The 22,748-nt window shown below is 43.3% G+C and overlaps 1 protein-coding gene across 1 annotated transcript; it reads right to left on the reverse strand.

Moving 5' to 3' along the window:
- Nucleotides 1-15,551: 15,551 nt before the first annotated feature.
- LOC143930652 (olfactory receptor 5AP2-like) lies at nucleotides 15,552-21,794 on the reverse strand. Its single transcript, XM_077455148.1, has 2 exons — nucleotides 21,730-21,794; nucleotides 15,552-16,495 (listed from the first exon to the last, which is right to left on the reverse strand). The coding sequence occupies exon 2, from the start codon at nucleotides 16,467-16,469 to the stop codon at nucleotides 15,552-15,554; it is 918 nt and encodes a 305-aa protein (XP_077311274.1). The 5' UTR covers nucleotides 16,470-16,495; nucleotides 21,730-21,794.
- Nucleotides 21,795-22,748: the final 954 nt, after the last annotated feature.

A 22,748-nucleotide genomic window follows, 5' to 3' on the forward strand; every position in this document is an offset into this window, starting at 1 on the left:
TAGGGGGGTGACCATGTGATTGGGGGTGTGTGCATGTCACTAGGGGGTGAACATGTGACTGGGGGGTACATGCATGTAACTGGGGGGTACATGCATGTAACTGGGGGGTGTGCCTGTCATTGGGGGTGTGTGCATGTCACTAGGGGGTGTGTGCATGTGATTGGGGGGCTGGGCATGTGACTGGGCAGGTGTGTGCATGTGACTGGGGGGTGTGTGCATGTCACTGGGGGGGTGTGCATGTCACTAGGGGGGTGTGCATGTCACTAGGGGGGTGTGCATGTGATTGGGGGGCTGGGCGTGTGTGTGCATGTGACTGGGGGGGTGTGTGCATGTCACTAGGGGGGTGTGTGCATGTCACTAGGGGGGGTGTGCACGTCACTAGGGGGGTGTGTGCATGTCACTAGGGGGGTGAACATGTGATTGGGGGTGTGTGCATGTGACTGGGGGGGTGTGCATGTCACTAGAGGGGGGTGAACATAGGATTGGGGGTGTATGCATGTGACTGGAGGGTGTGTGAATGTGACTGGGGGGGGGTGTGCATCCCACTGGGGGGGGGGGGGGCGTACATGCGACGGGGGGGTGAGCATGCAACGGGAGGTGCGTATGTGTTTGGGAGGGTACATGTGACTGGGGTTTACCGTCAGGTCTGCTCAATCCTCTGTCCAACCCACCCTCATCCCCAGCCATCCAGGGCTCCACTGCGGTGGTCGGGAGGTCCCAGCTCAGTCCAGTGTGATCCTCAGCCATGGTGGGCAAGGCGCTCTTCATTCTGCTCTGGCACTGCTCATGATCGACTTCTCTGTGGCTATCTCCCACCAGGAGCTCTTCCACTATGAGGAGTCCGAGGGGACCTACTGCTTCCCAACAGGGATGACAAGAGAGACAGAACACTGACACCAGCACTAGCAGAGTGTACACTGACACCAGCACTGAGAGAGACAGAGCACTGACACCAGCACTGAGAGACACTGACACCAACACTAGCAGAGTGTACACTGACACCAGCACTGAGAGAGACAGAGAGCTAACACCAGCACTGGGAGAGACAGAGTACTGAGACCAGCACTGAGAGAGACAGAGCACTGACTCTCTCTCAGTGCTGGTGTCAGTGCTCTGTCTCAGTGCTGGTGTCAGTGCTCGGTCTCAGTGCTGGTGTCAGTGTTCTGTCGCTCTCAGTGCTGGTGTTAGTGTTCTGTCTCTCTCAGTGTTGGTGTCAATGCTGTCTCTCTCAGTGCTGGTGTCAGTGTTCTGTCTCTCTCAGTGCTGGTGTCAGTGTATACTCTGCTAGTGCTGGTGTCAGTGCTGTCTCTCTCAGTGCTGGTGTCAGTGCTGTGTCTCTCTTGGTGCTGGTGTTAGTGTGCACTCTGCTAGTGCTGGTGTCGTTGTTCTGTCTCTCTCAGTGTTGGTGTCAGTGTTCTGTCTCTCTCAGTGCTGGTGTCAGTGCTCTGTCTCTCTCAGTGCTGGTGTCAGTGTTCTGTCTCTCTCAGTGTTGGTGTCAATGCTCTGTCTCTCTCAGTGCTGGTGCCATTGTTCTGTCTCTCTCAGTGCTGGTGTCAGTGTATACTCTGTTAGTGCTGGTGTCAGTGCTGTCTCTCTCAGTGCTGTCTCTCTCAGTGTTGTCTCTCTCAGTGCTGGTGTCAGTGATGACTCTCTCAGTGCTGGTGTCAGTGCTGTCTCTCTCAGTGCTGGTGTCAGTGCTGTGTCTCTCTCAGTGCTGATGTCAGTGCTATGTCTCTCTTGGTGCTGGTGTTAGTGTGCACTCTGCTAGTGCTGGTGTCAGTGTTCTGTCTCTCTCAGTGCTGGTGTCAGTGCTCTGTCTCTCTCAGTTCTGGTGTCAGTGTTCTGTCTCTCTCAGTGTTGGTGTCAGTGCTCTGTCTCTCTCAGTGCGGTTGTCAGTGCTCTATCTCTGTCAGTGCTGGTGTCAGTGTTCTGTCTCTCTCAGTGTTGGTGTCAGTTTTCTGTCTCTCTCAGTGCTGGTGTCAGTGCTCTGTCTCTCTCAGTGCTGGTGTCAGTGCTCTGTCTCTCTCAGTGCTGTGTCAATACTCCGTCTCTCTCAGTGCTGGTGTCAGTGCTCTGTCTCAGTGCTGGTGTCAGTGCTCTGTCTCTCTTAGTGCTGGTGTCAGTGTTCTGTCTCTCTCAGTGCTGGTGTCAGTGTTCTGTCTCTCTCAGTGCTGGTGTCAATGTATACTCTGCTAGTGCTGGTGGCAGTGCTGTCTCTCTCAGTGCTGGTGTCAGTGCTGTCTCTCTCAGTGCTGGTGTCAGTGCTGTGTCTCTCTCAGTGTTGGTATCAGTGTACTGTCTCTCTCAGTGCTGGTGTCAGTGCTCTGTCTCTCTCAGTGCTGGTGTCAGTGTTCTGTCTCTCTCAGTGCTGGTGTCAGTGTTCTGTCTCTCTCAGTGCTGGTGTCAATGTATACTCTGCTAGTGCTGGTGTCAGTGCTATCTCTCTCAGTGCTGTCTCTCTCAGTGCTGGTGTCAGTGCTGTCTCTCTCAGTGCTGGTGTCAGTGCTGTGTCTCTCTCGGTGCTGATGTCAGTGCTATGTCTCTCTTGGTGCTGGTGTTAGTGTGCACTCTGCTAGTGCTGGTGTCAGTGCTGTCTCTCTCAGTGCTGGTGTCAGTGCTGGTGTCAGTGCTGTCTCTCTCAGTGCTGGTGTCAGTACTGTGTCTCTCTCAGTGCTGATGTCAGTGCTCTGTCTCTCTTGGTGCTGGTGTTAGTGTGCACTCTGCTAGTGTTGGTGTCAGTGTTCTGTCTCTCTCAGTGCTGGTGTCAGTGTTCTGTCTCTCTCAGTGCTGGTGTCAGTGTATACTCTGCTAGTGCTGGTGTCAGTGTATACTCTGCTAGTGCTGGTGTCAGTGCTGTCTCTCTCAGTGCTGGTGTCAGTGCTAGTGTCAGTGCTGTCTCTCTCAGTGCTGGTGTCAGTGCCGTGTCTCTCTCAGTGCTGATGTCAGTGCTATGTCTCTCTTGGTGCTGGTGTTAGTGTGCTCTCTGCTAGTGCTGGTGTCAGTGCTGTCTCTCTCAGTGCTGTCTCTCTTAGTGCTGGTGTCAGTGCTGTGTCTCTCTCAGTGCTGATGTCAGTGCTCTGTCTCTCTTGGTGCTGGTGTTAGTGTGCACTCTGCTAGTGCTGCACTGAGAGAGACAGAGCACTGACACCAGCACTAGCAGAGAGTAAGAGCACTGACACCAGCACTGAGAGAGACCGAACACTGACACCAGCACTGAGAGAGACCGAACACTGACACCAGCACTAGGAGAGAGACAGAGCACTGACACCAGCACTAGCAGGGAGACACAGAGCACTGACACCAGCACTAGCAGAGAGACAGAGCACTGACACCAGAACTAGCAGAGAGACAGAGCACTGACACCAGCACTGAGAGAGACAGAGCACTGACACCAACACTGAGAGAGACACAGCACTGACACCAGCACTGAGAGAGAGAGAGCATACTGCACTGAGATGGAGTGCCCTGACACCAGTACTGAGAGCATGCCAGCCCTGACACCAGCTTTGAAATAGAGGACACAGACACCAGTACTCTTAATATGCAATTCAATTTTATTGCTTGAATTATCTTTTCCCTTATGGACGTGAGTGGGGCCTCATGTCTAAGTTATGCCTAAGGCCTCACAAAGCCTAGAGCCGCCTCTGTTGGTGTATGAGTGGTATTGGAAGCCATGGACGGTTATCAAGTGACCAAGGGAGGGGGTATAGATAGAGAAGAGAAGGGGTCCAAGAACTGAGCCTTGGGGAACCCCCGCAGAAAGGAGAAGAGGAGAGTTGTATGTGACACTGAAAGAGTGCTGTGATAGATAGACTGAGAACCAGGATAGAGCAGAATTTTAGAGGCCAAGGGAATGTAGTTTATTGAGAAGGAGCGGGTGGTCAAGAGTATCAAAGACCACAGAGAGGTCCAGTAGTAGGAGTATGGAGTACTGGCTGTTGGTTTTATCAGTTAGTAAATCGTTAGTGAGTTTTAGTAAGGCAGTTTCCGTGGAGTGCTGCGAGCGAAAGCCAGACTGCAATGGGCCAAGAAGGTTATTTTCACTGAGGTAGGAAGTAAGACAGTTGTAGACTAAGCGTTCTAGAAGTTTAGAGGTGAATGGGAGCAACGAGATGGGTCTTAAGTTGTTTAGATTGGTGGGGTCCAGTGAGGGCTTTTTAAATATGGGAGTGATCTGCGCATGTTTTAGAGGGGAGGGGAAGGTGCCACTAGAGAGGGAGAGATTGAAGATGTGAGTGAGGAAGCATAGGATAGAAGAAGAGGGTGACTGTAGTAGTTGTGAGGGAACAGGATCCAAGGGACAATTGGTTAGGTGGGCATCTGAGTAAAGTTTTGTAACCTCTTCAGTAGTAGCCAATTCAAAAGAAGAGAGTGTTGAATGTGCTGTTAGGCAAGGTATGTTGGGTGGGGAAGATGTATGCACAGTGGAGGTGTCCTCACAAATTGCATCAATCTTGTTTTTGAAGTGATTGGCAATCTATTGGGCAATGAGTGAGTTAGTGGGTAGAGGGGTTAAGGGGGACAAAGCAGAGCGTTAAAGGTTGAGAAGAGGCGATGGGGGCTGGATGGCAAAGTATTAATAAGAGTGACAAAGTAGGCTTGTTTGACAGCATGGAGGCAGAAATTACATTTTAGAAGGGCGAATTTATATAGGGTGAAGTCTTGCAGGCATTTGGTTTTACGCCACAGTCATTCAAGAGTAGGGATGTGCTTTATGTTCCAGTCGAACATGAGTTCGCTGCAAATTTTTGGTGTTCGCTGCAAATTCGAAAGCTTCGGAACACCCTTTAAAAGTCTATGGGAGAAATAAAAAGTGCTAATTTTAAAGGCTTATATGCATGGTATTGTCATAAAAAGTGTTTGGGGACCTGGGTCCTGCCCCAGGGGACATGCATCAATGCAAAAAAAAAGTTTTAAAAATGGCCGTTTTTTTGGGAGCAGTGATTTTAATAGTGTTTAAAGTGAAACAATAAAAGTTTAATCCTTTAATTCCTTTAAATTTCGTACCTGGGGGGTGTCTATAGTATGCCTGTAAAGGAGCGCATGTTTCCATTGTTTAGAACAGTCTGACAGCAAAATTACATTTCTAAAGGAAAAAAAGTAATTTAAAATTAATGGCAGCTACAATGAATTGTCGATCCGCAATACACATAAAAGTTCATTGATAAAAACAGCATTGGGGATTTCCCCACAGGGAAACCCCAAACCAAAATCTGGGGGTCAAAAGGGGGCTTCCAGATTCCGATAAGCCCCCCGCCCTCAGACCCCCACAACCACCAGGCAAGGGTTGCGGGGATGAGGCCCTTCTCCCCATCAACATGGGGGCAAGGTGCTTTGGGGCTACCCCAAAGCACCCTCCCAATTTTGAGGGCATGTGGCCTAGTACGGTTCAGGAGGGGGGGCGCTCTCTCGTCCCCCCTCTTTTCCTGCGGCCTGCCAGGTTGCGTGCTCGGATAAGGGTCTGGTATGGGTTTTTGGGGGGACTCTACGCCATTTTTTGTACATTTTGGTGCCTTAACCACTTTCAGACCGGACCATTTTGCTGGTCAATGACCAGAGGTCTTTTTACAATTTGGCACTGCGCTGCTTTAACTGGTAATTGCGCGGTCATGCAATGTTGTATCCAAACGAAATTTGCGTCCTTTTTTTCCCAAATAGAGCTTTCTTTTAAAGGTATTTGACTGACTCTGCGATTTTTATTTTTTGCGATATAAACGTAAAAAGTATATATTTATATTTTGCAGGGGTATACACTCAATAGCTGATATGTCTACCTCTGCCCCCAGCGCTCATAGGATGCAGTCAACTCCCTCCCACCTGGGATTAGTTCTCAATATTTAGCTGCCGTTATAAAAAACTAACCTTATCATGTAAATACAAAAAAGTGATTAACCTGAAAATTCAAATCCAACCACTAACAGCGCTAATACCACATCTCCATGTAATTAATAGTTATCTATACTGAACATGTAGTATCTTTAGATCCAAATGTCTTTTGTCAGAGCTTATATCCACTTAACACACAAAAAAAGGTTTAAAGATGAGAGCACACACTGTTCCACGTTAATCAGTCCAGCATTAAAACATACAGTCCTTCATATTCGTTTTTATGCTTATCATTAACACATATATTCATCCAAACTGTCTGGATGTACGTGGTTGTGGTCCTACACCTTCACCATAAGCTTTTCCACCTCCGTGAATATGTATTCAGATGGCCGCTTACCAGACACTAGTCTCTTTAGAGCCTATCTCCACTGTGTGGAACTCCTCTGTGTGATTCTGTGTGTTCCGCTGGTTACTCTCACATTGGTTGTGGACATGAAAAAGATTCAAGGGGTCTAATATAGTGTAGTACATTTTATTAAGATTCAGAAAATTCCCTACCCCCCTTACATAATATGCTTACATTAAAACAATTTAAAACAGAGCGCTCTCTGAAGACGTAAATACGAAACGCGTCAGAGCGTTGGTCACGCGAGCAAAAGAGGGGAGTGAGAGCCGACAAGGACCCGGGTCTTCACACGGAGACTGCGTCGGATGAGACCTGCAGCCTACCGGTGAGGCGCTTGTATGGCACCACTGACACCCCAAACGTTATAGGCTGTTTTAAATTGTTTTAATGTAAGCATATTATGTAAGGGGGGTAGGGAATTTTCTGAATCTTAATAAAAGGTACTACACTATATTAGACCCCTTGAATCTTTTTCATGTCCACAACCGAGAGTAACCAGCGGAACACACAGAATCACACAGAGGAGTTCCACACAGTGGAGATAGGCTCTAAAGAGACTAGTGTCTGGTAAGCGGCCATCTGAATACATATTCACGGAGGTGGAAAAGCTTATGGTGAAGGTGTAGGACCACAACCACGTACATCCAGACAGTTTGGAAGAATATATGTGTTAATGATAAGCATAAAAACGAATATGAAGGACTGTATGTTTTAATGCTGGACTGATTAACGTGGAACAGTGTGTGCTCTCATCTTTAAACCTTTTTTTGTGTGTTAAGTGGATATAAGCTCTGACAAAAGACATTTGGATCTAAAGATACTACATGTTCAGTATAGATAACTATTAATTACATGGAGATGTGGTATTAGCGCTGTTAGTGGTTGGATTTGAATTTTCAGGTTAATCACTTTTTTGTATAAACGTAAAAAGACCGCAAATTTTGAAAAAAAATGATATTTTCTACTTTTTGTTATTAGAAAAATCCAATAAACTCAATTTTAGTCATACATTTAGGCCAAAATGTATTCAGCCACATGTCTTTGGTAAAAAAAAAGTCAATAACTGTATATTTATTGGTTTGCGCAAAAGTTGTCACATCTACAAACTAAGGTACATTTTCTGGAATTTACACAGCTTTTAGTTTATGACTGCCTATCTCATTTCTTGAGGTGCTAAAATGGCAGGGCAGTACAAAACCCCCCCAAATGACCCCATTTTGGAAAGTAGACACCCCAAGGAGATTGATAAGAGGCATGTTACACAAAGTTGTCACTAAATGATATATTGCTCACACATGCCATGGTTATATGTGGAATTGTACCCCAAAATACATTCTGTTGCTTCTCCTGAGTATGGGGATACCACATGTGGTCGACTTTTTGGAAGCCTAGCCGCGTACGGGGCCCCGAAAGCCAAGCACCGCCTTCAGGATTTCTAAGGGCATACATTTGTAATTTTACTCCTCACTACCTATCACAGTTTTGAAGGCCATAAAATGCCAAGATGGCACAAAACCCCCACAAATGACCCCATTTTAGAAAGTAGACACCCCAAGCTATTTGCTGAGAGGCATGTTGAGTCCATGGAATATTTTATATTTTGCCACAAGTTGCGGGAAAATTACAAACTTTATACATTTTTCACAAAGTTGTCACTAAATGATATATTGCTCACACATGCTATGGGCATATGTGAAATTACACCCCAAAATAAATTTTGCTGCTTCTCCTGAGTACGGGGATAACACATGTGTGGGACTTTTTGGGAGCCTAGCCGTGTACGGGGCCCCGAAAACCAAGCACCGCCTTCAGGCTTTCTAAGGGCGTAAATTTTTCATTTCACTCCTCACTACCTATTACAGTTTTGAAGGCCATAAAATGCCAAGATGGCACAAACCCCCCCCCAAATTACCCCATTTTAGAAAGTAGACACCCCAAGCTATTTGCTGAGAGGCATGTTGAGTCCATGGAATATTTTATATTTTGCCACAAGTTGCAGGAAAATTACAAACTTTTATTTTTTTTTTATTTTTTTTCACAAAGTTGTCACTAAATGATATATTGCTCACGCATGCCATGGGCATATGTGAAATGACACCCCAAAATAAATTCTGCTGCTTCTCCTGAGTACGGGGATATCACATGTGTGGGATTTTTTGGGAGCCTAGCTGCGTACGGGGCCCCGAAAGCCAAGAACCGCCTTCAGGCTTTCTAAGGGCGTACATTTTTGATTTCACGCCTCACTACCTATTACAGTTTTGAAGGCCATAAAATGCCAAGATGGCACAAAACCCCCACAAATGACCCCATTTTGGAAAGTAGACACCCCAAGCTATTTGCCGAGAGGCATGGTGAGTATTTTGCAGCTCTCATTTGTTTTTGAAAATGAAGAAAAAAAAAAAAGAATGTATATTTTTTCTCTTTTTTTCAATTTTCAAAACTTTGTGACAAAAATGAAGCTCTGCAAAATACTCACCATACCTCTCGGCAAATAGCTTGGGGTGTCTCCTTTCCAAAATGGGTTCACTTGGGGGGATTTTGTGCTATCTGGGCATTCCATGGCCTCCGAAACTGTGATAGGCAGTGAGGAATGAAATCAAAAATTTACACCCTTAGAAAGCCTGAAGGTGGTGCTTGGATTTTGGGGTACCGTACGCGGTTAGGCTCCCAAAAGGTCTCACACTTGTGGTATCCCCGTACTCAGGAGAAGCAACAGAATGTATTTTGGGGTGTAATTTTACATATAACCATGGCATGTTTGAGCAATATATCATTTAATGACAACTTTGTGCAAAAAAGAAAAAAAAAATAATAATAATGTCTTTTTTCCACAACTTTTGTCAAAATATATAATATTCCATGGACTCGACATGCCTCTCAGCAAATAGCTTGGGGTGTCTACTTTCTAAAATGGGGTCATTTGGGAGGTTTTGAACTGTCCTGGCATTTTATGCACAACATTTAGAAGCTTATGTCACACATCACCCACTCTTCTAACCACTTGAAGAAAAAGCCCTTTCTGACACTTTTTGTTTACATGAAAAAATATTTTTTTTTGCAACAAAATTACTTTGAACCCCCAAACATGAAGTGTTTTTTTAAAGCAAAAGCCCTACCGATTAAAATGGTGGGTGTTTCATTTTTTTTTCACACGGTATTTGCGCAGCGATTTTTCAAACGCATTTTTTGGGGAAAAAACACACTTTTTTTTATTTTAATGCACTAAAAATCACTATATTGCCCAAATGTTTGATGAAATAAAAAATATGATCTTAGGCCGAGTACATGGATACCAAACACGACATGCTTTAAAATTGCGCAGAAACGTGCAGCGGCGACAAACTATGTACATTTTTAAAAGCCTTTAAATGCCTTTACAGGTGACCACTTTAGATTTACGGAGGAGGTCTACTGCTAAAATTAGTACCCTCGATCTGACCTTCGTGGTGATACCTCACGTGCATGGTGCAATTGCTGTTTACATATGACACCAGACCAACGCTTGCGTTCGACGTTGCGCCTTAGCAGGGGGGGACAGGGGTGTTTTTTTGTTTTTTTTTATTATTATTTATTTTGCTTTTTTATTTTATTTTTAAACTGTTCCTTTCATTTATATATTTTTTTTTAATGATTTTTATTGTTATCTCAGGGAATGAAAATATCCCCTATGATTGCAATAGGTAGTGACAGGTACTCTTTTTTGAAAAAATTAGGGTCTATCAGACCCTAGATCTCTCCTCTGTCCTCAAAGCATCTGACCACACCAAGATCGGTGTGATAAAATGCTTTCCCAATTTCCCAATGGCGCTGTGTACATCCCGCAAAATCTAAGTCATGAAATGCTCGTAGCTTCCGGTGTCTTAGGCCATAGAGATGATTGGAGCCATTCTGGTCTCTGATCAGCTCTATGGTCAGCTGGCGGAACCACCGGCTGCATTCTCAGGTTCCCTGTTGGGACAGGAGAGCCTGAGAAAACCATGGAAGATGGTGCAGGGGGGGGGACATTCCCTCCCACTGCTTGTAAAAGTAGTCTAGAGGCTAATTAGCCGCTAGGATTGCTTTTACATAAAAGCCGACCGCTGGCTGAAAAGAATGATACCAAGATGATACCTAAACCTGCAGGCATCATTCTGGTATAAGCACTCAAAGTCCAGCAACATACCAGTATGTTGCTGGAACTGGTTGGGCATATATTGTAATTTTTTTTTCATGCAGCCTGTGGGCTGAACGAAAAAAAAATATTGATCGGTGGGTATGCCCACCATTAGATACCTCCCTTCATCCACCCACTTCTAACGGTGGGCATACATGCACCATTTATATATGCCGAAGCATGGGGGCATCCTCCAGCAAAAGGTAGGAGCAGATCGCTCCTCCACCCCTTATGCCCCCATGCTTCGGCATATATGCTCTTTTTTAACTGTGGTGGTGAAATCACCTCCGACAGTGCTGGAGTCGTGGCTTTACATATCGTGGGAGCAAACGCTGTTGCTGTCAAGATAAATAAATCCACGCTACAGCTGAATGGCGTACCTGAAAACAAAAAATGGTTAACAATAAAACATTGCAGAATAGAATACAGTACAAAGGAGCAGAACAATAGAGAGAGAATAGAGAGAGAGAACAATAAAACGACAACTATTTTTGTTTTTTTTATTTTATTTTTTTTTGTTTTTTTTGTTTTTTACTTTTTTTTTTTTTTAAACACTTTTTTATGTAACTTTAACACTTCTGTTGTAATGGTTCCAGCGGTTTGGGTCTCTCAAAATGCGATGGCATCTTGGGAGACCCTGTGAACGTGTGCCTAGCCTGTGCAATGCTGTACCCTACGCTAATACTCAACTAGTGAATGGTAGCGTTCAAAACATTCACCAATGCAAAGACCAGGATTGTCAGGACAGCGGGGACAATAATAACGGGAGTCACGCCTATATCCGCGCTTTCTGCAGACACGACATTTTCTTTGGGGGGCTCGTTGGGTAGGGGTACTCTGGAGGACATAAGGATAATGCCTCTCATGCAGCCAGCTTACTGCATCTGGTTGGGGAACGTGAGGTGGAGCACCGCCTGGATACAGAAGGGCTCTGACGATATCCTCCTGGAATTTAAGGAAGGATCCAGTCCGTCCTGAAGCTTTGTGTAGCACATAAGCATTCAGCATAGCCAATTGGAATAAATAAACAGACACTTTTTTGTACCAGCGTCTGGCCTTACGGGCAACTAGATACGGCGCCAACAACTGGTCATTGAGGTCCACCCCTCCCATGTTAAGGTTATATTTGTGGACACAGAGGGGTTTCTCCATAATACCAGTCGCCGTAGGAATTTGGACCGTCGTGTCTGCATGAAGGGAGGTAAGAACGAAAACATTCTTATTATCCCTCCACTTCATAGCGAGCAAATTATTACTGCGCAAGCAGGCTCTCTCCCCCAGCCTAAGACAGGACTCTACAAGCCGCTGGGGAAAGCCCCGGCGATTAGGTCGCACGGTGCCACATGCTCCAATCTGCTGATCAAACAAGTGACTAAACAGTGGCACGCTTGTGTAATAATTGTCCACGTACAAGTGGTACCCCTTTCCGAATAAGGGTGACACCATGTCCCACACTATCTTGCCAGCGCTTCCTATGTAGTCAGGGCAGTTCTCCGGCTCTACGTGACTATCTTTACCCTCATAAACCATAAAACTACGTGTATAGCCTGTGGCCCTGTCACAGAGCTTATACATCTTGACCCCGTATCTGGAACGCTTGTTGGGGACGTATTGTTTGAATGACAAGCGACCAGAAAACTTAATCAGGGACTCATCAACGCAGACAACTTGATGGGGAGTAAACAAGTCTGCAAAACGTTGGTTGAAGTGGTTTATGAGGGGCCGAATTTTGTAGAGCCGATCGTATTCAGGGTCTCCACGAGGACGACAGAGTTCATTGTCGCTGAAGTGCATGAACCGCAAAATCAGCTCGTATCGTGCCCTGGACATGGAAGCAGAGAACACGCGCATATGGTGAATTGGGTCAGTGGACCAATATGACCGCAACTCACTCTTTTTGGTTATGCCCATGTTGAGGGAGAGGCCCAGAAAGATTTTAAATTCGGAAACCGTAACTGGTTTCCATTGTCTGGCAAGGGCGGACTGGGGAATAGTGGCGATGTGTTGACCAGCGTACAAATTGGTTTGGTCCACAATAGATCTATAGAGATCTTCGGTGAAAAACAGTGAGTAAAAGTCAAGTGTCGTAAAATCAACTGTTTCCACGTTAATGCCAGGTTGGCCAGTGAATGGGGGAAGTACGGGTTCTGCAGAAGTGGTGGGCACCCAATTAGGATTGGCGAATTCTGCAGGAAGGGCACTATGGGTACGACGGGCCTGTCTTTGTCTTGGTGGCAGCGGGACACTACTTGTGCTTGCCACCTCACCAGCTTGAACTGCACTTATGGGACTCGCCACGTCACCACGTGCTACTGCAGTGCTGGATGTATGTCCAGGGTGTACTAGGCCGCCGGTGCTTGCCAGTTCACCAGAAGGATGAGCGGCTCTAGTACGTCTCTGCTCCATACGAGTGACCTGCGGTTCCTCCACCCGAACAACAGAATACATTCGGGATCGGGTACACCTGTCCTTAAGAGGGACCTCATCTCCGTCGCCAGAGCTATCTGTCATGGAGCCGCTGTCCTCTACAGGATCGTATTCTGAGCCTGAATCTGACAGATGAGTGACGTCCTCTTCACTATCTGTCATGCTCAGAAACGTGTAGGCCTCTTCACTAGTGTACCTTCGCTTTGCCATTTTGGGCTCTAAATTTAGGGGTACACTAGTGAGACTCACAGGTAAAAAAGCACCTAGCCTGTCAGCGACTGTTTCAAAACGCTACAAAAAAAACTGTTAGCGATCGCAGGGATCAAGCCTGACTCTGTGAACGCTGCAGTTATGTGTGTTGTGTTTTGTAAGTGACAGTGATCGATCGATACTGCACTTGGGTGGGCTGGGCTGGGCTTGGCGGAGGGGCTAAACGCAGGTGCTAGCAGGTATCTGGGCTGATCCCGCTAACAATGCGTTTTGGGAAACCTAAAATGCTGGCAATGCTAATATAGATCTGATCAGATACTATATTACGAGGTGTATGCTTTGCGCGTGGGTGTTAGCGGTACTGGCACTAACCTGACGCTGCCTGGGGCGACGCAGACCTTATCTGACCCTCAAACTTATATCACCCGCCGGGTGATCAGGGGGTTAAACCTTTATTAGGTAATAAATGGCGGGTGCCCTGAAACTATAAAAAAATAACTAACCAACCAGCGTCACCTGTAACAGTTATATGGTGATCACTGGTGAAAGGGTTAACTAGGGGGCAATCAGGGGGCTTTATGCGGTAGTATATGGGGGTCCCTGACGCTATAAAAAGCTGCGGCGAACCTAAATACTTACCTGCCTAACTAGCGTCACCTGTGACACTAATACATCGATCAGAAAAACGATCGCTTATTAGTGACACTGGCGACAGGGGGTGATCACGAGGTTAAACCTTTATTGGGGGGGGTTAGGGGGTAGCCTAGAGCTAAAGGGGGCTAACCCTAACTGCCCTAACAGTTATTACAGTCACAAATGACACCAATGCAAAAAAAATAAAAAATGCAATTGGTGTCACTGTGACTGGGGGTGCAGGGGTGATTGGGGGGGTGATCGGGGGGGGGGTGAATGTGTGCCTGGCATGTTCTACTGTACGTGTGGTGTGTTGGTGCAACTCACCGACCCTCTCTCCTCGGTGCCGGAACGAAAAAGACCGACACGAGGAGAGATTACATCACTTCCTCTGCCTGTGTTTACATTACAGGAGAGGAAGTGATGTCACACTGAATTTCCATTCGTCAGGAGCGATCGCGAGGGGGTGGCCATGAATGAATGGCCGCCCCCTCATCCTGGATCGCTCCTGAACGGATACCGACCGCCACTGGCACCGGGGGGGGGGCCCGATCGGGCCCCCCACCCGCGGGAAGGCAGGGACGTACAGGTACGCCCATATGCCTGCCCGTGCCATTCTGTCGACGTACATCGTCGTGCGGCGGTCGGCAACTGGTTAATATCCATACCAGACATTCTGTTCTAAACATTGGAAACATGCGCTATGGATACAGGCATACTATAGATAACCCCCAGGTACAAAATTTAAAGGAATATTGCACTTTTATTGTTTCACTTTAAGCATTATTAAAATCACTGCTCCCGAAAAAAGTCTGTTCTTAAAACTTTTTTTTTCATTGATACGTGTCCCCTGGGGCAGGACTCTTTTTATGACAATACCATACATATAAGCCTTTAAAATTATCACTTTTGATTATTCATGTTCGTGTCCCATAGACTTTAATAGTGTTCACGTTTTCAAACTAATTTTTTACTTGTTTGCATGTTCTGGATGCGAACCAAACAGGGGGTGTTTAGCTCATCCCTATTTAAGAGATATGCTTCAGTTCTTTGAATTGTAGTACCCTACCTGTGTGCACAGATTTGTACTTCCAAACATCCTTTATGGACCAATTTCAGTCCTTAACAAAATGCTTAAGAGGGCTTTCACACCAAGCCACCCATAGCGTCTGCGGTAAAACGCTGCTATATTTAGCGGCACTTTACCATCGGATTTGCAGCGCATTTTAGCCACTAGCGGGGGTGCTTTTGCCTCTCCCTCGCCTGCCTGGCCTGGGTACCTCTCCCACCCCCGATAAAAGTGATCTTGCTGCGAATCTGCTGCAGAGATCACTTTTATCTTGTAGCCGACAGCTGGCCAAATACGGGGATACCAGGGTTATGGATCTGAAATGACAGATGCTCTTTAAATGTAAGGACTTATTCTTGCTGGTAGTTATAATCTTTAATAAGCTGTCAGGTTAGTAACAGTGACATCAGAACCGATTCAATCATACAGTTTGTAGTGTACATAGATTTGCAAAACAATGAGATAAAGGAATATTCCTGAACTTTGGTTAATGTGACAATGTGTGAATGCATTCAGTGCATGTTATCTTAGCTTGCAGAGCTTGTATTCATTGAATGAGTTTACCAAAAATGTAAATATTGCAGAATATACAGCATCATGCTACATAACTAAGCTCCATTTCATGCCTAATAAACTAAATTATTAATGTATCTTAAATAGATAACTATATTTAACTATATTTATATTTAACTATATTTATATTTCCAAAAGCATTTTATAAAAATAAATTTGATAAGAATCAAAAAAAAAAATCGATTAAAATCCAAAAAACCTGACTTAAATTTAAAAAATTTGATTTTTGTTTTAAAAAATATATATATATACTATTTAAAACATTTCCAATAACTCTTTAAAGCTTCTATGACCTCAGCATTCTTAAAGCTATATATCATAGGATTTAACATTGGTATACCAATACTGTAGAAGACAGAAGCTACCCAGTCCTGATCTAAAATGCTGGAGGATGGACGAAAATACATAAAGAAGATAGTCACATAGAAGACACTGACAGCAGTGATATGAGAAGTACATGTGTTAAAAGCCTTGTATCTACCCTGGGCTGATCGTATCTTTAGAACGGCCTGGATAATATTGGTGTATGACACAAAGATGAGTATGATACTGCTTACACTGACCAAACTACCTAAAATAATCAAAGCAACAAAGTTCATGGACGTATCAGAACAGGACAGCTTGTAGAGTGGTGGAAGGTCACAGAAGAAATGATCAATAATATTGGATCTGCAAAAATTCAGATGGAATGCGGCCACTGTGTGCACAAGAGAATTGAAAAACCCTCCAAAATAGGCGGCTATTAACATCTGGAGACACAAGACACTGCTCATGTGGACCTGGTATAACAATGGGCTACAAATGGCTACATAACGATCATATGCCATGACTCCTAGAAGAAGACTTTCAGTGCTTCCAAAAGACCCAAAGAAGAAAAACTGCATGGCACAGCCAGCAAAAGAAATGGCTTTAGTTTCACTTAGAAGGTCCCTCAACATTTTAGGCAAGACAGTGGAGGAACATGTGAAGTCAACAAAAGAAAGATTGCTCAAGAACAAGTACATTGGCTTGTGAAGACGTTTGTCTACTATGTTTAGGGACATAAAGCCAACATTACCAACCACAGTTGTGATGTAAACATGCAGAAATATGACAAACAATGGAATTTTCAGTTTGGTGTTGTCAGAGAGCCCCGTGAGTATAAATTCTGTTACAGAAGTCTTATTCATCTCCAATAAATCTATATGTTCTCCACCTGTTTAATACACAAGATACATGTTGTAAATACCTGATCAAAAGTATGTCCTTGTAAAAGATGTTTATGTTATTCAAAGTTTACAGTGCTTTTTAGCATTGAAGCTTGGCCCACAGGAACCTACAGTGTAATGATGACCCAACCCCAGTCTTTATATATATATATATAAATATATATATATATATATATATATATATATATATATATATATATATCTATAAGATCAGTTGTATACCCTTGGACCAGTTTATAGATTGAAGCCGATGAGCCTCGAACATATTTTGGAGTTGTGGAATAAATTGAAAGCACTTACAAAAATACATATATAGTTCCTTGAAGGAAAATAAACCAAACAATTTAGGACAGCGAACCATGTGTTGCTTGCCATACTGCCAAAAACTGATTTGTATACTGTTTCAAGGTGCATAGCCATTCTGCCGAGTGACACCATTTCTTTAAAGTTGCTATCTAAAAAATATGTAGTGCCACCCTGTAGGTGCCTCTAGAATTCTCTCTTGCTTCAACTCTTCAGTCAGGCACACAGTATTTTCCACAGCCAGGCACACACACTTATATCTTGAATAATCAGTCTAGGGGTTTTGGTTGTTTTTGATGTTTTATTGAGAACTTGGATAGGGAAGGGAATGTAGTGAGATACTCCAGATTCAACTGATTACATGGAGGACAACTTCTTTAACTTGACTGTGAAATTCCTACTTGATGCAACATGCACTCTTAAAAAAGTCCTCTGTGGGAAGAATAGACTGTTGCTCTTCAGGACACTAATCAGTATCCCCTTTCTGCTGCACCCAGTAGCTGACTCTCCTAGAACAAAGGGGTAGTTTAACTGCTTGTCGACCGGCGGTTGTCAAATGATGGGCAGGCGGCGTGGCTCTTGTGGCGGGAGGCCGTCATATGACGGCCTCCCATTTAAACAGGGAATGCGTGCGATCATACGCGCGCATCCCTGTTCCTTCAGTGGTGTACCCGAGTACCTGTCACAGTCCATCTGAGTACCCGAGTACCTGTCACAGTCCATCTGAGTACCCGAGTACCTGTCACAGTCCATCTGAGTACCTGAGTACCTGTCAGTCCATCTGAGTACCTGAGTACCTGTCACAATCCATATGAGTACCTGAGTACCTGTCACAGTTTATCTGAGTACCCGAGTACCCGTCACAGTCCATATGAGTACCTGAGTACCTATCACCGCCCTTCAGAATACCAGATTACCAGTCACCAGGCCATCAGAGAACCTGTCATCAGGTCATCAGCGTACACGATGGCCTGTCACCAGGCCATCAGAGTACCCAAGTACCTGTCACCTGGCCGTCAGAGTACCCGAGTACCTGTCAACAGGCCATCAGAGTACCCGAGTACCTATCTGCAGCCCATCAGAGTACCCGAGTACCTATTTGCAGCCCATGCCTCATAGAATATACGTTGGGGTGTTTTCTTTCCAAAATGGGGTCAATTTGTGGGTAATTCCACTGTCCTTGTGCTCCTGGACCTTCAAAAGTGTGATGGGTAGAAATGAAATGAGTGTCATTTATGTTCCTAGAACGCCTGAAGGTACTACTTCAATGTTTGGCCTCTCTATGTGACCAGGCTGTGTAAAAGTCCTACACATGTGGTATCGCCATACTCGGGAGGAGTAGCAGAATGTGTTTTAGGGTGTAATTTTTGCCATATACATGCTATATGTTAGAAATATCTTATAAATTGGCAACTTTGTGTAAAAAAAAAAAAGCGTTTTCATTTTTTTCCACATTTTCCAAAAACTTCTAGAAAAAAATTAACCGTTCAAAAGACTCATTATGCCTCATAGATTATATGTTGGGGTGTTTGCTTTCCAAAATGGGGTAATTTTGTGGGAAGTTCCATTGTCCTGGTACTCCAGGGCCTTCAAAAGTGTTATAGGTGGTTGGTGCTCTGTATGTGGCCAGGCTGTGTAAAAGTCTCACACATGTGGTATCGCCATACTTGGGAAGAGTAGCAGAATGTATTTTGGGGTGTAATTTGTTTTATGCATATGCTGTGTGAGAAATAACCTGATAATATGACAATTTTGTAAAAAAAAAAAAAAAAAAACTTAATTTAGCAAAGAATTGTGGGAAAAATTACAACTTAAAAAAACTCACCATGCTACTTACTTAATACCTTGGAATGTCTACTTTCTTAAAAGGGGTCATTTTGGGGGTATTTGTATTTTCCTGACTTGCTAGTGTCTCAAGAAATGAGATACACCTGATGCACTGAAGGCCTGATCAGATGTGATAAATTTTCAGGGATTGGCACCATAGTTTGTAGACTCTATAACTTTCACAATAACTCACATTAATTTGGGTTATTTTTTACCAAAGATATGTAGCAGTATAAATTTTGGCCAAACTTTATGAAGAAAAATTACTAATTAGCAACATTTTATGACAGAAACAAAGAAAAGGGCATTTTTTTTCACAAAATTTAATTTTTTTTTAATTTATAGCACAAAATATAAAAAAAACCCTAGTGATTAAATACCACTAAAATAAATTTCTATTTGTGTGGAAAATCGCAAGTTACATATGGTTACAGTGTTGCATGACTGAATAATTGTCATTCAAACTGTGAGAGCGCTGAAAGCTGAAAATTGGTCTGGTCAGGAAGGGGGTGTAAGTGCACTGTATTGAGGTGGTTAAAGAACCAGGCCCCAATATCTGCAGTCTGTACTCACAGGAGTCTCAACAGATTCTCTTCAGCACAGCTCCCCTCAGACAGCTCTCCAGAACACTTGGATTATCCCTCCAACTACCAGGCCTCCAGCCTGAGACCCCATGGCTATAAAAAGTCCTGCAAGCAGCATCTTTCGGGTGGTGGATGAGCGGTGTATACAGAGCTCCTCCGCTGCTCCTGACCATTGAAATCAATATAACCTCTCCCTCCTACTTCCTTAAATATTTATTCCTCTCTTCCTGTATTTTCAAAAAAAAAAGGGAACCCCCCCAATTTCCCCTCACCAGAGGCATCCCCAGACTATCGAATTAATAGCACAACACCACTCCCTATAGGATTTAATCCACCCCTATTTTTGAGGAGTAGTACAGCCATCTTGCCCATGTGTCTTTAAATGTATTCTGTTAGTGCAGCAGTAAAATAAACAAAATTGTATTAATCAAAGCAATAGTCTTTCCCAAATAAGCATTTTGATAATCTGTGTGTTTGGTTTTTATATCTCTAGGTTTATACACGCAAATCCTCCATTTTCATCAATGGTTTCAGTAGATTCAGAACTGAAGTTTAAGAATTGCAAATCAGAAAACTGAAACCTGTTAGACCAGGGGTGTCCAAACTTTTGACCTTTCACGGACAACATTGGAAGAAGAAGAATTGTCTTGGGCCACACATATATTACACTAAGAATAAGGAGAGCTAATAAGCAGAAAAAAGGGAAGGTACACAAGGCAATGATCACTGATATAGATAATGTACCTATCTGAGTAATAATACTTATTAATTTCTTTAAATATTTTTTATTATAAAGGTAAAAAAGTACAACATAAATCTAGAGTGATATATGACAGGTTTTTGATCAACTAACGCATCAATATCTGGTTAGATGCATGTAGTAGTAATTCTCAATGAATTTTCAAGGTGCTCATCATTTTGGTTCTAAATTTGCTGTTCGTGTGTTTCATCCTTGAAAATAGTCACTCACAAATATAGATGCTGCCGAAAACTGATGATATGAATAAGGCATGATTGTAAAGAATGGGAAGATAAAACACATAAAATTCCAAAAGAGAGATACTGTCAACTTTTTCTTTGGCCGTGTGTATTCGCTAAGTGTAAATGCAATTTTACAAAAACATTTTTTTTTAAATCAACTGTTTGATTCTTCCTCTCTGCGGCCAGACAGTTAATATCTAGACACTGGAAGGATACATCTCCCCCTCTTTATCTTTGTGGGTGAACTAAATTAATGATATAATGCTCATGGAGGAGATGCAGGCTTGGGAACTTGACAAATGTGAAAAATTGAAGCCCTATGGAGCATCTGAATGCATTACACCTCATCGGAGAAATTGAGCCTAATGCTATTGTGCCAGCGAACTCTGATCTTTAAAACAGGAACACAAAAAAACAAGACAACAAAAACAAAGAGGACTCGTCTCAACTTCTCTTTTCTCTCTTTCCCTTTTCCTCTTGCTTTTAGCTATGCTTCTATCTTTCTCCTCAATATTACTCTACATTGGCCCTTTCCAGGCCTACTGATTTTGCAATAACTACGTGCATTTTGGGGAACGCTCGAGAAATCACTGCTGTCCATTCCATCACAGTTTTGCTTAATGATATAACAGCTATCCCCATTTTTTTTTTTTTCTATCACGAATAGTCCCTTGTTACTTTTGTTGACCCGTTTATTGCAAATTTCCTTATTGCACTCTACTTACTGTTTTACTACTAATCTACATTTGTAGTAGTATCAACTCGTTTTAAATAACTATTTCTGTACTTATCTGAAAACCTATTCATAAAAATGATATTCAACCTAAAAAAAATCAACATTTTTAAAAAAGCTTATGATTTTGTGTTGGGCTGCATTCATGGCCGTCTTGGGCCGCATGTGGCCTGTGGGCTGCAGGTTGGACACTCTTAGATATGTTAGATATTTCCTTTTGCTGTATTGGGCTCTTACCTTGTGAGGCTTTCCTCAATCAATTGGCAGTAAGTAACTTATTTCTGGTTTGTATTTTGTCGTTTAATTTACAGCAATCTTAATTTTAAAACAACACACCTGAGCATTTTGTAGCTTGAAGCTCAACAAAGCTCCAAACCATTCAACGTCCAAAATCCCATGGTTTACAATTGTGCCTATTCATACCTGAACATAGCGTCACTTGAAGCTTGTAGCTCAAATACATGAGCTTCTTTTGAGCTAAAACTTTCAAGCGTTTTTTGGCCTCAGCAGAGATCAATGAAAACACCCGGGGAAAAAAATTTGCAAAAAATTTGTATATCAAATATTTTTCCCCTAATAACTACCATTATATTGGCTAGAAATATTTAAAAAAAAATGCTCAAACAAAAATGCCTGCAAAAGCACTCAAAAGTCAAAACCACCTGTACAAATGCTAAAAAAAGCTTATAAAACCATCAAAGGCTCTCAAGTGCAAATGCAGACTATAAGGGGTAGATTTGTCATTTCATTATTTGAAAATAATATAGAATAAGGTAGAAGTCTAAGACTGCACCATATCCTCCAGCTACAGGGATACAATTGATAAGAATAACGCTCTCAAATAATGTGGCAGGAATTCTTGTCTGAAAGCCGTGTGTGCAGGCAGAGGATCATTTTTATATGTTTATTTACCTCTTGGGACTTAGCCCTTGTGATTTTACAGATTTAATGTAGCTTTATTTTAATTGAATTAGCTTTGATTTTAATTTGATTTAACAAACATTCATTAAATGATTGATAATTACAGCAGCACCTATTGAAGAAACTCTGAAAAAAAAATATATAAAATATCTATCTATCTACAGTGCCTGGCGAAAGTATTCAGCCCCCTTGAACTTTTCAACCTTTTGCCACATTTCAGGCTTCAAACATAAAGATATAAAATTTAAATTTTTTGTGAAGAATCACCAACAAGTGGGACACAATTGTGAAGTGGAACGAAATCTATTGGATATTTTAAACTTTTTTAGCAAATTAAAAACTGAAAAGTGCTGCGTGCAAAATTATTCGGCCCCTTTACTTTCAGTGCAGCAAACTCACTCCAGAAGTTCAGCGAGGATCTCTGAATGATCCAATGTTGTCCTAAATGACTGATGGTGATAAATAGAATCCACCTGTGTGTAATCAAGTCTTTGTATAAATGCACCTGCTCTGTGATAGTCTCAGGGTTCTGTTGAAAGCGCAGAGAGCATCATGAAGACCAAGGAACACACCAGGCAGGTCTGTAATACTGTTGTGGAGAATTTTAAAGCCGGATTTGGATACAAAAAGATTTCCCAAGCTTTAAACATCCTAAGGAGCACTGTGCAAGCGATCATTTTGAAATGGAAGGAGTATCAGACCACTGCAAATCTACCAAGACCTGGCCGTCCCTCTAAACTTTCAGCTCAGACAAGGAGAAGACTGATCAGAGATGCAGCCAAGAGGCCCATGATCACTCTGGATGAACTGCAGAGAACTACAGCTGAGGTGGGAGAGTCTGTCCATAGGACAACAATCAGTCGTACACTGCACAAATCTTTATGGAAGAGT

This window comes from Lithobates pipiens, unplaced genomic scaffold (genome assembly GCF_037356315.1).
Source record: "Lithobates pipiens isolate NorthernLeopardFrog02 unplaced genomic scaffold, aLitPip1_a1.2 Scaffold_25, whole genome shotgun sequence".
In the NCBI taxonomy this organism is placed as follows: Eukaryota; Metazoa; Chordata; class Amphibia; order Anura; family Ranidae; genus Lithobates; species Lithobates pipiens.